Source organism: Melozone crissalis, unplaced genomic scaffold (genome assembly GCF_028551555.1).
Source record: "Melozone crissalis strain CALT ecotype California unplaced genomic scaffold, PUWL_Pcris_2 ptg000033l_1, whole genome shotgun sequence".
Taxonomy (NCBI): Eukaryota; Metazoa; Chordata; class Aves; order Passeriformes; family Passerellidae; genus Melozone; species Melozone crissalis.
In genome coordinates this window covers 7,710,147-7,727,712 of record NW_026535811.1, presented here as the reverse complement: position 1 = coordinate 7,727,712, position 17,566 = coordinate 7,710,147, and the positions used below count along the sequence as shown (strand labels likewise).

General features: G+C 38.4%; 1 protein-coding gene across 1 annotated transcript in view; it reads right to left on the bottom strand.

Moving 5' to 3' along the window:
- Positions 1–17,566, bottom strand: part of ATXN10 (ataxin 10) — a 75,430-nt gene that overhangs the window by 20,511 nt on the left and 37,353 nt on the right. Inside the window, exons 7-9 of the mRNA XM_054281983.1 lie at positions 16,504–16,669; positions 12,815–12,923; positions 11,697–11,866 (exon numbers count right to left, since the gene is read on the bottom strand). Of these exons, the coding sequence (XP_054137958.1) occupies positions 11,697–11,866; positions 12,815–12,923; positions 16,504–16,669 (445 nt within the window). The remainder of the gene's footprint in view (positions 1–11,696; positions 11,867–12,814; positions 12,924–16,503; positions 16,670–17,566) is intronic.

Sequence of the window (17,566 nt, the reverse complement as noted above, 5' to 3'; positions counted from 1 at the left end):
GCTAGGGTAGGCTTTGCCTGTCCTGGCAGCAGCAGCAGAAGAGAAAAATGGTGCTAAACATCATCCTGTATTAAACATTTCCCTGCAAATCAGGTGAATTTGTACAAATTTGCATCAACACCACAGTATGCATTAATGTACTTCTAGTCACACACTCTCCTATTCTCAGTCAATCTTCATTTGCTGATTTCCAACCACTGCTATAAAAGTGATTCTTAATTCTCTTGTCTTCTTTCATCAGACCAAAAAGAAACTAGATGGAAATTAAGTGTTGTCTCTAGTCTCTCATGTGACTAGAGACATCTTCGACAAGACCATCAAAACTTCAAAAATGTATTCAGTTCTAAAGCAAAGTGAAAACTGAAAACTTCTCACTTGGAAGTTCTGAAAAAATACAGGGATAAAGGTTGAATAACAAATCACATGATACCTTTCAGCCTTTTTAATCACTGTTGTAATAGGAAGTTCCAAGTCAGTCTGGCAAGCTGCCACTGTTTTGGTGGCTACACTATTTTTGTCTTCCACATCAGGCTTTAAAAAGCATTTTATGAGTATCTCAATTAAAATGAGAGAGTTTGTTTTGTGGGTTGTGTGTACAGACTTGTTATTTTTGGGGGATATTTTTTGTTTGTTTGTTTAAAGTTTTGTTCTCTCCTGTTTTACATTTTGTGTTACATCAGAATGACTTTTCTTTTGGAACAGAATTCCAGACAATCCATAAAAAATCCTGATTTTGAAAATCACTGACATTGACAGAAACAGATTACCACTAAATGCTCCTGTTTAAGAGTTCGTTATTACTGTTCTACACTAGTGATCACACACTCTTCCGGACAAATTTATTGCTCCATAATTGAACTAATGTCACAAACTACTTCAGCAACAATTTTACTCAGACAACAGTCACACATTTTACAAATAAAACCCCCTTATGATTAAGAACTTTGCCTGAAGAAGATACTCTCTTGAAATCAGAGTATCCCAGACAGACTAAATGATCTCTCAAATGAAACAAAGAAAGCAGAAGACTTTCAGTAATGTATTTAAAAGATTTGGTAGTATTAAAACAAGGGAAGCTATGGCATGAGAGAAATACTTTTCAATAGAAAAAATGTTTCAATACATTGAGAAGCTTTATTCAAGTTCACATTCATTAATGAATTGATGTTCACCCTGAGGAAAAAAGGTGACTCTTTGCACAGATGTCATTTTCCACATTTGATTTATTCTTTTAAAATCAAATTTTACTCAGTTTCTCATCAGCTGTGTGTTCTATAACCTCTTTAACCTCTTTCTTTAATGAGAAGCAGAGATGTACTAACAAAGGCGTTCTGGATTGCTGGCTGGTTACAGAGTGGCAGCACAGTATGCAAATATAAAATCTAGAAAACACCACTGTATATGAGCATGACAAAGAAGTCTTCACTGTTTTTTAAAGAGAAAAGTATCAATCTAAGGTTTGTAAACTGGTATGGTTGAATGCAAGTGTTGTTCTTTAACAGGGCCGGGTTGGACAGGGCTTGGAGAACCCGAGTGGAAGGTGGGTGAGAGAAGCTTTAGGGTCCCTTCCAATCCAAACCATTCTGGGATTCTATCACTCTGATCAGCTTAACCAAAGAAGAGGGGAAAATCCCTGTGTATGCATATTATTGAAAAGTTTAATGTTCCTCAGACTGCAGAGCAGAAAGGGGTTTCCTTTAGTTTGGGGCCTTTTTCACACCTTTTATACATTCAGGATTAATTCCTCGATGATTCCAGGATTTTGTCAGTAATGGTGTTTCATTTTCAACTGCAAAAGAAATTTGAATTATCTTTTTATGATGGCTCATCATTTTTGACAATTGCAACCCGTTTTGCTGATGTAACTGCTGTTAAAAGTAACTCACAGAGAATTTTTCCACTGACAATTTTTACAAAGTGTGATTCTGGCAGCATAAAGTTTTTGTATCTTTTCCATGATAGTTTTGGAAAGTTCCAAACTGCCAAACCACAGAAGAATTCAGAAAACAAGCTGAATGATAATCTAGGTTACAGTAGTAACCTAGTTTAGTAACAGTTTAGTATTTGCCCCCTTTCAGCAATTATCTACAACCATAGCAATAAATAAAAGCAGAATAAATCCTTGCACCTTACACTGCTCCCCCATCACCACTGGAGACATCAGTCACCAAATGGCACAGTCCACTTGCACCATAACACAGCTCAGACCCACAGAATCACTAACATTGAAAAAGACTTCCAAGATCACCAAATCCAACCTGAGACTGATCCCCACCTTGTAACCAACACCAGAGCACTGAGTGCCGTGTCACTGAACACCTCCAGAGATGGGGACTCCACCACCTCCCTGGGCAGCCCCTTCCATTGCCTGCCCAGCCTTTCCATGAAGAAATTCCTCCTGATGTCCAACCTGAACTTGCCCTTGAGGCCATTTCCTCTCATCCTGTCCCTTGTTTCCCGGGAGCAGAGCCTGACCCCCACCTGGCTGAATCCTCCTGTCAGGGAGTTGTGGAGAGTGAGAAGTGAGAAGGTCTCTCCCGAGCCTCCTTTTCTCCAGGCTGAGCCCCCTCAGCTCCCCACGGGACTTAGAGAATGCCCAACTGCACTCTAAACTACCACTGCTGATCCTGAATGCCTGCCCACCCTGGACAAACAGATAAATGCACTATTTAACAAACCTCTCAGTGGGCTGGGAGCTGTTTTTATTTTGAAAACTATTTCCAAGGAAAACAAACTACTGGATAGGTTAGGAACCAGAGAATGTCATGAGGTTATTACAGGAGCAGGGCACATTGCAGATGTGGTGATTCAAGAGGTGAGCAAATGAACTAGCAATGATCTGCCAAAGGTTTACCCAACATTTTGAGGTGCAGGTCTCCATTGCCCAAGCCAATGGGACCCAAAGTCTAATCCCTCCCAGTGTCACCAAAAAAATTACAACGACCATTACAGGAGGTGTGGAACGTAGGGTGGAAAGGAGGACAAGATTAATCAACCTCATCTGAAGTGAACAATACAGTAGTGAAGTCTGAAGGCTGCAATAAACTTGGGTTGATACAGCTCATTTCAGCAGAGCTTCTGAGTGCATGAGCAGAAACAGAGCTGGGATGGCAGAATTTGGCACTGCCTTGCTGCATTTTTCAGGTGGTCCCTGGGGCTGCTCCTGAGAGCCTCAACTCCTCTGGGCCACACTCAGGAACTGCTGAGCACACAGTGCAGGCCACGGGCTCTGCCCAGGGAAAGGAAAGGCACTTGTGTGATCTGATTTTGGTGGGAGATTAAGGGGAGGAGGAGGAGAATGCTGGGACGTGCATGTGAGCTATGCCAAACTCTGCAATTTGCCCTCAGGGCTAGAAATGCTCCCTCAAACACTTGCTGTACCTACCATGGACTGGCCCAGCCCTCATGTGACACTGACACTGTTTCTTTACTGACAATCCAGACTCAGAGAAAGTTGAGCAATTATTCTCTGCATTTACCTGAAATTCTAAGAACACACATTTCCTTTTAATGACTCACCAAGCATAACCTTTGCACAGGATCAGACTCTCTTATTAAGATAAATTTAGCCACCTTGTTGAGATTAAGATCAACTCTATATTTAGAAAACAAGACTCCTGATGTTGTGATTTATATGTCTATAAAAGCCATATATATGGTATGCATGATATACAAAAACTCAGGAATGCATGCTCTAGCACTAAATTTCATGCTGAAAGCTTGCTGATGCCTCAGGCTACTGAGCGAGATTATACATGAAGCTGTACACAAGGAGATTGCATAGTTGGTTCTTAATTTGCCTCTAAATCACAACTACCAGAGGGTTTTCTGACTATTTGTGCCCCTAAATGTCTTGTAGTCTGGTAATAACAACTGCAGGTACTACAAAAGTAAGATTCCCCATTTCTAGCTGAACTCCTACATCTGTGAAAAACAAAATTCTAGGTTTCCAAATTTGTAAAGGTGTTGTTCAAAGTTCAAATTGTTTTAAAAACTCCAAAATAAAGTTATCTTTTCATAGGGTTAATTTACCTGAAAATATTATTGCACTAAACTAAAATATTTACCTGAAAATATTATTGCACTAGTATGCACTAGTATGTGCATATATGTATGTACTCAAGCATTAAGCCAACTATTTATACAATTTTGAATGTTCTCTTTTGCTTTATTTATATTATTATCTATTTTCTTGCCACAGATCATTAATTTGATGACAGCCTATAAAGACAAGGCTGTATACTTTAACTGAAAAATAAAGAGTTCTTGTTTCAAGACTGTTTCATTAGTCTACATTAAGCATACATACACCATGTTATTAAAAATTATTTAAAGGAAAGCTACGCAAGCACAGCCAACTTCTGCTAGCAAGTCCATTAACAAGAAAAAAAAATTCTCATATGAACCGAGCTTGAGGGTACATTTCCATAGGTGAAATTTGCACCATAATTAATGCAATCATAAAAACTAGAAACTTTTTCAAAAACCTTTGAATTCTGTAAGTCAATATTTTTTACTATTTTTAAAAAGAAAGAAAATCTCTATAGGAGCTTAATAATAAACATTTTCATTTGAAGTTGATTTTCAAAGGAGGAGGTCAACACTTTTATAGAAATGCCTGCAGGAACAAGTTGACAGTAATGGTGGGTCAGAAGGTGAGAGGAGAACAAGCCTTGAATCAGAACCTCAATCAGCTGACACCAGGTTGATCTATTGTAGGGGAATTATAAGATTTTTTTTTTTTTCCTCAGCAGCTACAAATTCTAAAAGCACTTTTTTAAAAGTGCATTGAATGTTAAAGTGCTCATGAATCTGTATAACTCAAGAGCTGGAACTAAGATGTGAGACTCCCAACCATCAAATACTTCATTTAGATTGCGGGCTCCTGAAGAATGGGCAGCAGTCAGTGTCCTCCCAAACTGCCTCTGCTTCCTGTGCCTGCAGCTGTGGGGAACAGGCAGAGCTGAGACAACAACAGACCTGGCTGGAAAATACTGAGGGAGTGACATTCAAGTAGCAGGGAACAAAAGTTAGATGCAGGTTAAAGGGAACCTACCAATTTATGACTAATTACACTGAGCTGTTTGCATTTTTGTTTTCAGGCAAAACACTGCTTTCTTTATTATTATTATTTTTAGCTACAATGCTGAAGAATTGCCTGAAATAAAGCCCTTCAATATTTCCCAATAAAGCCCCTCAATATTTCCAAAGCCAAATGCACAATCATATATTTCCTGGACTCAAGGATGAAGAGATTTTTAGAGAAGTTGGAAACTCTTCCATGTAAAATTTCAAGCCCTGAACAGCTCCATGGGTAGCAACCCTCATTTTCTAAAAAGACAGGAAAAAATTGATTTGAAGGTAAATGTTATAATTTCCCCTTATTAAAATTCAACATGTGTTGCCAGCTTCAATATGAATCCACTGAGCTCCATAATTGTGCTTTAGAATAGTAATTGCCAGACCAAAATCTAAATCCTTCTTATTTTGTTATAGGTAAGATTACTGTCAAACCAGAGCTGACTGTAATGCTAAAACATGCAGAAAAACATAGATGAGAGATACTTATATTCAATATTTATTCTAGTTTATGTGCCAACCTGTTGTCTGCTTCCTTAGTCTCCCTCAGGCTGAACCAGTGGGGACCTGAACATGCAGTGACTCTCAGCAAGTTTTTCCTCTTGCCCCACTGAGTGACCCCCTCATGAGCAAGAAGGAAAATCTTGGTGGCACAGGTTTCTCTGTTTTTTAGACAAGAGTTTAGTGTCAGCATATGTGATGGAAGGAATCAGCCTTGTGGTGTTACCCACTGGAAATGCTTTGGGGCAAGATGGAAGGAATCTTGCTGGCAGGAATCTTTAGTTAACTAAATCTTAATACATACAATCAAGCCATCATCTTGGCTTTTGCATATCTACCTCATTCTGCATTTCACAAACAGCAGAGGATTAATTCAGTATCTTCTTGTGCTCTGACTTTCAGCATAGAGATGACTTGACATACTTTGATCTTGCTCCCACTGCTACAATATCTAAATATAGGCCATGCTCCATTCAAGGAACTTAAACCCAAATGTTTTTCCAGTGTCTTTAGGAGATGTCCCTTTGAAATCCTTCCAGCAAACCACTTCTGCCATAACAATCTGAACACATCTGATTGACTGCAATTATGAGGAAAACTTGGAGACTCACAGTTCTAAGCATTTAAATACTCATGAATGAGGCAATTCTTTGTCACTTCTTGACTGAAACACTGAACTTTTTTGGTTAAAGAATGGAAGGCTTTCAAACAGCACAGTTAATGTGAATAAGCATGCTGAAGGTATCAATAGACTGTAAAAGGAATATTAAGTCTGTTCTCTCTCAAAACACAGGCAGAAGATCCTGAATATTTATGAAGCCCTTAAACAATGCAAGAACTGAAGATATTTTTCTAAAATCTCCTTAAAGACTGCAAGTTCTTATCTTGTCACCTGTTCTACCACTGCTTACATAAAAAGCTAAGTAGGTTTCTTCCAATCATTGGTCAGCAGGCAGATTAAATTGGTTGACAAAAGCATGCAGAAGTGACCACCAGCTATTTTTATATTATTGCAACCCTCTTATAACATCAGGGCTTTTTTGTGGAGCCCACATTTCAAGCAGAAAAGATAAGTAAATGGAGTTCTTCAAGTAAGAGCTGAATGGGCAGAACCTTTGCTTACATGGATTTGTGCAATCTCATTCCCAGCCTCTTTAAAAATGAGACCAGTCCTTTTATTCCTTCAGGCACAAGCATGAATAAACTTGGCTAAAGCATTGCCATGCTGAAGAGCAAGAAACAGAATCCTGCAGGACTACAATTTAGAACAAACAGCATCACCCAATGGCAGAAATTCAAATCTGCAGATGACTATCACTACACTTTCTGGCTCCTCTGAAAACAGGAAAAATGGGAAAAAAAAACCTAATAAAATCAAATGCTTGGTCTCTGTCTGAAGACTAGGTGCTCTGATATGGCCTCACATCATTCCACAGGACTTTTAGGAAACAATTAATGAACAGCTGCAGGTCTGTCAGAGGAGGTTTAGGCTGGATATTAGGAAAACTTTTTTCCCCCAGAGGGTGGACAGGCACTGAAAAGGCTCCCCAGGACAGCAGTCACAGCCCCAAGGCTGCCAGAGCTCCAGGAGTGCTTGGACAGCACTTCCAGGCACAGGGGGGGATTGCTGGGGTGTCATGGGCAGGGCCAGGAGCTGGACTCCATGGTACTTGCGGTTCCCTTTTACCTCAGGAGACTCTATTCTGTAATTCTAATTTTCAGGAGTGGTAAGAGAATTCTTGGTCCTCTCCTCACCCTGAATGCAACAGTGTGCCACTAAAACCAGGTTACTGCAGGAAATTCACCACAAAATGCAGTCTTTCACATGTCATGCTCCATTATTTCCTCCATGAAACTATTTTATTTCAAAATGTGAACTGAGCTACATTACAAGCAGTGATGGCCAAATCTCAACACTTTAAATATTTTTTCCTGCTAATTCCTATAAATTTCAGGATTGTCATAAAAGTATAAGCTGAGAAACTTTAATATCTCACAGCAACCAAAACTTAGTCACTTCTCAGGAAACAGATGAAAAAAATGAATGATTCCTGTGCCTCTCAGGGTAATTAAAATAGCAAGCACAACCTCTTTTAAGTGGGAAGAGAAGAAAGCTGTATATCCAAAAAGGATCACATTCAACACTCACAGCATTATAATATCATCCCATTGTGAAGTCTGGTGCAGCTTAAAAAAAACCCCAAAACCCAGTAAACAAAACATCCTGAAGAGATTGTATGCAGGATGGAAGTTCAGAGAGATGGAGAAATTGAGTTCTTCTTGAGGTTAGGACAATGAAAAATAACACAGAAAACTGATAAAAATCTTGTTGTAACACTGGAAAATATGTCACTTGTATCTGACACCAGTGAAAGTGGGAAGAATTTGGGTGAACAGCTCAGATCTGAGCCAGAGAAGGAGCATTCAGAAAGGGAGATGCTCTTCTACATATGGGGTTCCTGCTTCCAGCAATCTCTACCACTGGCAAACCCCAGGAACCACAGATAACCCCCCTTCCTGCAATACAGGGTATATTAGACCTTCTGAACCTCTTTAACAAAAATATTACCTTAACCACATCAGAAGGTGTTATTTTAGTAAGTTTTTCTAACATTGTGTACTCCAAACAAATCCTGTTCTCCACCACCTAGTCAACTAGCAAGGAATGTTCTTAGTTGATGTGGTGCTCTTCACTTCACTGAGTATGATACAGGTAACAACAAAAAATCTCTGAACACCTCTAAATATTTCTCAAGTGACTAGAAATTTAATAATGCATGCCTTACAGAATCATTTGAGGATGAAGAAAGGAAGGAGCAGCAGCACAAAACCTTTGGTGAATACCAAGCTTAATTCATGTTTGAAGTAGTCACCACAGGTATGACAACTATTACTCAGCCCGCTGGACCAGGAAAGAAGTTGCAGAAATTTCTTGAGAACTCTTCCATATAGAGGTCAATTAATTTATTTTTAAATTTTTATCTGGGAAAATGAGTATTTTACACCTTCAACAGGCACATTAAAAAGAAATGCTACAGACGCAGTTTCAACACTCAGGTAAGTGCTGAAAGAGGTCTGGAAAGAGCTGTTTGACACTGGTGTACCAAGCTTTCCTTTAGAAAGGACTGGAGTCCTGTGCTGTACCACTATGATGATAAGGTTCAACACTAAAGACGGCTCAGAAAATCCCATCAACATCCAGAGTCAAAAGGAAGCCAGGAAGTTTTCAAGTTGGTACTGACTCTTTGGAAATGTATATAGAGCCATCTTGTTTTCTTTTTTAACTTTCTATTCTTTGTATGATCAAGGTTTCAAGCGAAATTGTCCAAACTGGATTAAGACACCATGGATCAACTGTACCTATCAGCTGTCAACAATTGGAGGGGCAGAAGAGGGAACAGGAGCAGGGCAAGAGGGAACATTAACTTGCTGCTGCTCAAGGGGCAGCACAACAGAATGAAGTTTTGTATTATTCCCTAAGGACAAATGAGTCACCTTGTTACAAAATAATCCATTGCTTTGCAAACAATATGGCACACTATGCATTCATTTCTGACCTCAAGGAAAAACCTCACACCAACCCTTTATTACTCATTTTGTCCTGCCCCTTGAGAGAGAGCCTGATTCTCTTTTGTTTACCAGTCTCTATGCTTTGATGGAAATCTTTGCACCTTATTAAGGCTTCATGATTGCAACAAAGCTGAAGACTAAGATAATAACATAATAACAACATGGGACCAGGACAGCTCCCTTATATGTCCCAACAGATACTCTGAAAGACACTCCTGAGCCACAGACACTTTGCTACTTGGAGTACTTCTGTATTAGCTAGGTAGAGCCCCCATCTCCACAGCAAAACCCCTTTTAAAAGCTTTATTAAAAGCTTTCAAAAGGACTTCTGCCAGAAGGTGCATTTTCACCTTTCCTGCTGACTTTCACAGTGCTATACCCAGACAAAATTTACCAATTACAGAGCTCAGTCCTGCAACAACCTCAATGTTTTGTCCTTATCGAGCAAAGCATTAAAAGATACAGAGAGCTCCATGAGAACAGTCCCACTCAACCACTGGAATCATGCAGAATTTTTGGCAGGTGTGCAGGAGCTCCACTTCAAGAGCATCCAGGTCCAAAAGGATCCCTCTTTTGTTCAACTGTAAGCCAAGAATCTTTCTTCCATTTTAGCTTCTGTTTAACATTGGGAAAATACAATAATCACAATGATGCAAGTTTCTACTTAAGAAACCCAAGAGGTTTAGTTCTCCCCCCACCACCTCTGAATAGCATATGCAGTTAAATGTGGGATGATCTTCACTGCAAGTAATTTCAAATCCTCCTATGCCAGAATGTAATTCTTTTTAAAAAGTTACATTGATCCTGAAGAACAACAGATAAGCTCATGGAGTTTTTCTAAAAGCCTTAGGTGAGAAAGAACCATTTGTTAAATAACTTAGTGTAGTGAAAGGTCAAGGGGAATGGCTTCAAACTGAAAGGAGGTAAAAGTTTATATTAGGTTTTATAAAGAAATTCTTCCCTGTGAGGATGGTGAGGGCCTGGCACAGGGTGCCCAGAGCAGCTGTGGCTGCCCCATCCCTGGAAGTGCCCAAGGCCAGGCTGGAGAGGGCTTGGAGCAACCTGGGATAGTGGGAGGTGCCCCTGCCCCTGGCAGAGGATGAAACAAGATGCTCTTTAAAATCCCTTTCAACCCAAACTATTCTGTGACTCTGCAAAAACAAATCATGTGTCTTCAATAGGAGCTTTTCTATTTTATAATCACTAGAGCAAGATGAAGTTGAGGATCTGGGTGGTCACAGTTTGATCTATGGATGTTGGCACCTTTTGCTAACTAAGTGGATTCATTGCACAGCTTTCCCCCATGAAAAAAAGGAATTGAAAACTGAATTCCAAACAAGTCAAATCTTGTTCATATATTCAGGCAGAACAGTCGTCAAATTAGGAAGCCAGAGTCATATAAAACAATTTGGCTTAGAGATCTATATATACATATAAATCCAAGCTAATTTAGATATACTAAATAGCATCCAGATGTTTTACTTGCTACTTTTATTAAGATTAATTTTAACAGTAGAAGTGTTTTTCTTTTCTCCCAGCAGACTTCCTTTTTTCATCTCTGCAGTTTACAGCCTCTTAATACCCAACTTCACTGAAAATATTAAGTCTGCATGCTTAATTGCTCCAGGGGCATTTGAAAATCCCAGCAAAAAGGACAATAAGCTGCAAATTAACCTTTTCAAAATGAAAGCAACACCCTCCCCTCTGCTATCATTAGGTATTCCACAAAAATGTATTTTACTTACAGAAACACATATTATATCATAATGGGTCAGAGATACAGCTAAGCAAGAGTTAATAATAGTATTAATAATATTTTTCAGACCTATTAAAAGCTTTGATTACATACTCTTAATATGAACAAGGAAGTGGAAAATCATTCCCATATTACCCATCCAGAGGATCATATTACTAGAATTTGTCAGACAAAGACACTTTTTGAAGTGTTTTTCTTGCTGAAACTAAGATAGTCTAACAAATCCTGGAGGAAAGCCACATCTTTTAGTACTCAAAAAAAAAAAATTAATATTTAAAGCTTGCTGCTGTTTCCTTTCTCCCCACTGTGGAAACAAAACTGATTGTCTATATAGGAATTACAAGATAAAGTGTTTGATTTGATTTGATAAAGGCAGACCTTCATTTTTAAAGTGATATGAAAAAGGGAGAAAAACCATTAGACTAATACAAAGATCTAAAATTAAGTTCATGCAACAGATCACACCCATTTCCCTTCAAAGTGAAGATGAAATTTAGTTTGAGACTTTTCAAAGAAAGTGCAAAAGTGAAAACCATAAAGGAATTAGGAAGTGGCTTGCATTCTACAGGGCTGAAACAAAAGGCAGGCAGGCAAACATTATATTGTTATTAAAAAGTCAGCATAATTGTGACAGTAATTCATAGGCAGCAAAAAAAAAAAAAATGCCTCCTTTACACAATTAATTCTATAATTAGAAATCAATTTCTGGACCAACAATATATTTCAGTTACCTTATATTCAGACATCTTTTTACATACCAGAGTTCTGCCAGAAAAATGTAGAAGCTCACCTTGTCTTGGTTTTCCTTATTCTTGTAACACAGATTTCCAATCAAACGAATGAGATGAGATTTGAAACCAACAGCTGGATGTGAAATTTCCTCCTGCCCTGTCACAGCATGGGTGGCAGTGAAAATATTTACAGCCTGCTTCCCAGCAAGGTGAGTTAATCTCAGGGTATCTAGAGAAAACATTTTAATACATTACCATGAGAAAATCAGTCTCACTTGGCACAGAGCTTTATTATTAATTGTGGAGTTCAACAATAAGCAACATAATTTCTGATATTCAACATCATGTCAAAGAACTTTGAAAGTTTACCTCACTGTGTGATTTGGGCTAATATAACCAACCATAAAAGACCAGCCCAATGTCAGAAGACATTTTTGAGTATTTTTTTACACCCTTACATAGTTGACACATGAAGGCTGAAGGCTGCTGCTATTGATCTACACCTAAAGAGTTAGAACAGAGCTGTTTCAACCTCTTTATTTTTTAATTTTTACCTATTTGTCTCAAAAATACACAAACTTGCAATTTTCTCACAAAATGGTAGCATACCTCAGTCTCAAAGTGCTAAAATTTAAAAAAGCACAGGTCATGTTATGTATCACCCCTCCTTCCTCCCTTGAGCATCTCTGGAATATCTTGGCATAATTTTATTTATGTACAGTCCTTCCCTTGCTGTTTCTTAGCTTCTTTAAAGCTGACCTTTAAAAGTCACTGAATTTGGTTAATAACATTTAAATTGCACTTAAATTTCAGAAATTTGGGAAACAGAAGGGAACAGGCATGGAGGAAAGGTCCTTTTTCTACTTCTTGAAGAAACTGTTCTACACATTCAGCCAGTGGAAGGAGGTATGATGCAGCTGTCCTTTGCAATACTTTCAGTAAGGAAAGAACATTGCTGACACTTGAATCCAGGCTCTGTTGGGCAACACAGGCCAACAGAGAAAGTGGAGAAGCAGAAAATTTCCAGGAACAAATCAAATATTTGAATGTGCAGATTAACTCCATCTTCTATTTATTTATCTCATCCAAAGGTCAGAATTAGAATGACCACCAGTGGTGAAAAACATGTTTTCATCCACTGAGCACCAACAGTGAAGCCCTGTGGCTGTTCACTCACCTACAGCTGTTTCCAGCAAACCAGGGAATGCCTGCAGATGTTCCAGCTGGCTGCTGTTTGAGGTCATTTCACAAAGCACATCGAGAAGACGAATTGTCACCAGGGCTTCCTGGAACGAAAACTGCATTTCTGAAAATGGCTTATGAAGGTTATCATAAAAACACAAACCCAGAAATGTAAACAGGGGACAGGAACTCTCAGCTCCTCAGATTCTGTGCAGGTCATCCATACTGCCAAGAATAAATTTATATAAAATTAGGGCAACTTTCTAAAATAACAATAACGTATTAGATTGCAATAATTTCTTTTCTACAGTTAGTGTTATATCTGCCTGAAAAATCATGGGGGAACCAAAACAGAGCCATAAGGGATAAAATTTTAACAAAAACACAGTAGCTTCCAAAAGCAGAAATACAGAAAATTACTAGCTGAGAAAATTTTTTCTGTATAAATGTTTTCTTTGAGTTTATTCAGTCTGAGTGTTCCACTTTAAAGACACAAACACCGCCTGCAAGACACCAATTTGTTATCCGCAGGAATTCTGTAAAGTTCTGTGGTCAAACAAACTTTGGCTGTGAGAATTTACATTATTCTTGGGTAAATAGGATTGTGATCAGAGATGCAGCACTTTGGTTAGGGATGAGACACAATTTCATTTGCATATTATTTATTCAGCCACAGAACTATTTTTTTCTCACAGAATATGTTGGTCTTGCTTATAAATGACAATCCAGCACTTACAGAAAATACCTTAAGAGCACATGACAGAATCTGGAACACCACACATTGCTCAAAAGCCAGGCTGTGACTGCAAGATGATCCCACTCCAGGAGTGTTACATAAACTGCAAGTAGCCATGAAAAGGCTCAGACATTGGTCACAGTAACTATTACTGCCTTGTCTGGTCCAGGAAAAAACAAAAGGTTTACTTACCAACAGTGTAGCATTTTGGATCCATATAATGTTATTCAAATCATCAACAACAATGTTCAGGAATTAATTAGTAGGAAAGTGCAAGCCTGGTCCTAAATTATTCAATAAACTGCTTTCATCAGCACAAAGACAGACTCTGAATACATCAGCAAAGTAATAATACCCCAACTGCATTTAAGAGACAGTAACCAGCTTTTTACAATTTTTAAGAGGAACAGATGATTTAAAAACCATAAAAGAACTCCCAAATTTTCATGTATATTTGAAACTTGCTAAGTTAAAAAAAAAAAGTGTTCCTTCCCTGCTGCTGACTTTCCAAATTGTTTTTTTTTTTTGCCCTCCACCTGTACAAAAGAAAGGCAGTAAAGGAAAATACTTCCCTTTGATATTCAAAACCCAAAATAGTTTGAACTCTGACAGACATCTTGTTATGGATAAAATCTGACAAGTAAATAAGGAAATAACTGAAGACTTTTAAAAATAAACATATTTAGAGAAAGATGCAGAAAAGATGTTCCTTATAAAGAGATGAACTAAGTCCAGGGAAGGGTTTTATTTTGCAAGTATGGTTGAAAGTTAGTGCAAGCAAACTGATGCTCAAGTCAGGCCTAGAATGGAAAAGCTATTTTAAACATTGGTTTAAGCACTGCAAAAGCATATGATTAGCTTCTCATGGGTTTTAGATGCAAGCTACAAGACCTGATGTTCCTTAAGAAAACAAAGCAGTGTCTACGCTTAACAAATTAAACAGTGGATGGGACACCCAGACAACATTCTGGGAGTCAGGCCAGTCCAAGGATTGTTCCCAAAAGTTTTTAAATGTGGCCTCAGAGTTCTGGAGTCCAAGGCAGCTTACTACTGCAGAGATGGCCTGAGCAAGGCACTTGGCTTGTGGGCCACAGAAAAGGCCAGGCAAAGCCAGGCTGAGCATCACAGATGTTGCCTAAAGCATTTTTAATGACAGACTCTACATGCACAACCACATTTTTTGCAGTTAAATACAACTGCTATGAAAAACCTAAAAATACTTATACAAATGAGGAGAAATTGGTGCAATTCTTTGTAATTTCTTGTCAGAAAGTTATGAATTTAGACCGGCATTTCTCTTTTTCCATGGCAATAACATGTTGTGAACAAATGTGTACACAGATATGCATGCACACATATTGCCCTCCATTTATTCATCTATTAGGATTAGCATTTTCTACTCATACAATGAGTCCCATTTTCCCACCAAACAGTGATACACAACTTATACCTCTTGTTTATGTGAGAGAAGAATAAGAAGTCAGTGTCAAGCAGGGCAAGTTATGCAGTAATATTCACAATACTGCTGTCCCAGCACCTTCTGGTTGGACAGAGACCTCCTTCTGGTGTGCAAACAAATGGTTTTTTTCCATGAACTGAAACCACAGAAAGTTGTTTGGAAAGTAACCACAAAGGATAAAAAAAAAACAAAAAAGGAAGGCAGGGAAAAAAAGTAAAGATGGAATTGTCTCAATGCATGTCCTCTCACTGCCAAGTTAGTACCTTTTCCAGTAGTCAATTAAGTTATCTGACATAACTTAGACTAAACAGCTGGGGCAGTGGAGAAGGCTGTGTTTCTTGGACAGATAAGAAGAGATTGTGTGCTTGCTGGTTTGTGTTTTGGTTTTTTTAACACATTCAACTACCACCTCCCCATAAAGTGATTTATCGTATTTCTTCACAACATGTCTCAAACCTACTTTTAAAATCCTTGTGCCTATTTAAACAAAAAAACCCCAAGCAAGTCCAACACTTTTTAAGATTATCATATAAAAGCATTTAAGATAAATGTTTTTTAACTTTGATAGTAAATTATTTATGACGCTTCTTCTCTAGAGTTTCTAGAAGTGAAACTATTGCATATTACTTTTGGACTGAAATGACTTAATGATTGACATTAAAATGATGCTGACTACATGTCTATTACTGCTTCCCATCTATGAACAGAATTAATATTTTTGTTTTGGTTCATATTTGAATCATAGGGTCATCGTAGAATCACAAACTATTCTGGACTGAAAGGCAGCCACAAGGATCATCAAGTCCAGCTCTTAGGTGAATGGCCCATATGGAGATCAAATCCATAACCTTGGTGTTATCAGCACCATGCTCTGCCCAACTGAGCTCATCTCAGTCATGGTCTGAGTTGGAAGGAACCCTAAAGCCCATCCTGTTCCACCCCTGCCTTGGGCTGGGACACCTTCCACTATCCCAGGTTGCTCCAAGCCCCATCCAACCTGGCCTTGGGCACTGCCAGGGCTGGGGCAGCCTCAGCTGCTCTGGGCACCCTGTGCCAGGGTCTCACCACCCTCACAGGGAAGAATTTCTTCCTAACATTTAACTCTCCATCAGTGTAAAGCCATTCCCCCTTCTCCTGTCACTACATGCCCTTCTAAATTTGAATGAATCAAATCAACAACTCAAATAAATTACAAAAGTGATGCTCAGTAAGATAATAAAATATCCAAATATGTGACAATTTGAACTATTATTATTTAGATTTTGAAATATTTAACAATGGAGTAGACTTATTTTAATGTACCATATCCTTTGCCATCCTCAAATTAAAAGCAAAATTTGGCTGCTGTCCTACAGACTCTACTGTGTGCTCTGCTATTGCCTTCCCCAGGTAAACTGGAAAAGATACTGTTATGTGTGTCCCCCTGGGCAACATGGCAATGAGGATTTACCACATCAAATTCTGGTACTTCAATAGTTACTAGTCATACCTCATCTTCTGCAGCTGCTGCAGCAGTTAACTTGAGCACAGCTCCACATTTCTCCTGGAAGCAGTCTGCAAGGAAGTCAGCATGTCTCACAAACACATTCATTTCTTCACTGCTAACTGGGTTCTTCTCACTTACTTTCACCATCATCAGCTCTAACAGAGTAACTCTGGAGACAGAAAACAATTTGTTAGCCAGATTCATTGAGCCATGTACCATTATCAGTAGAATAAGCAGTTAAAAATGATAAATAAGTAGTTAAAAAGATAAAAGTATGAATACTGGCAATCAGTTTCTGTCTGATGGGATTTTTTTTCTGTACAGAATTAATTGAATTCATCATTCAATAAATACAATCTGGCCGGACAGTCAATATTTTTCTCAGGTCTATTTCAATTTGTATTTTCTTATGTTGTAACAAAGCATTACTGAGATTGCATATTCCCTATATATAAATTTTCCAGCAAGCCAGCTGCCGTAAGTTGTTAAGCACAGCAAAATAAGCACAGACTATTTGACAGTTTCTGTTTGAAAAATACAGGTTTTCACAGTCCTTGCCTTTATCATAGTCCTTCACTAACTTTCCACCACAATCCCAAACCAGGGAAAATAAAAATTGATAAGCACATTGTTCTTTATAATAATTTTACAATTGTTACTAGATGGACTAAGCAAATCCAAGTTAATCACTCATGGACCACTCAGATATTCAATGTATGAAGTTGGTGAGTAATGAGACACATAATGAAGCAGCTGCTGTATGAAATCTGCCTGGGTTGGGATTTTAACAGCTTTAATGTTATTTTATTTCCAGTGTCCTTTCATGTTGTCAGGGCAAACTAGAAGCATTTTGTGGAAATAGGATTTGGACATAGCAGAGGCTCTCCCACAGGTCCCTGCCCCACTCCAGCACACAGGGACTGGTGAAGTCTCACCGTCCTTCCTCTAAGAACACTCTTTACTAAATTAATTCAAAAGCCAGCTCAGGATTTTCTTCCAGTGAAATATTTGAAATTCAGATGGAACAAATGACATTCAAACATGTGGAATATCTCAAATGCTTTTT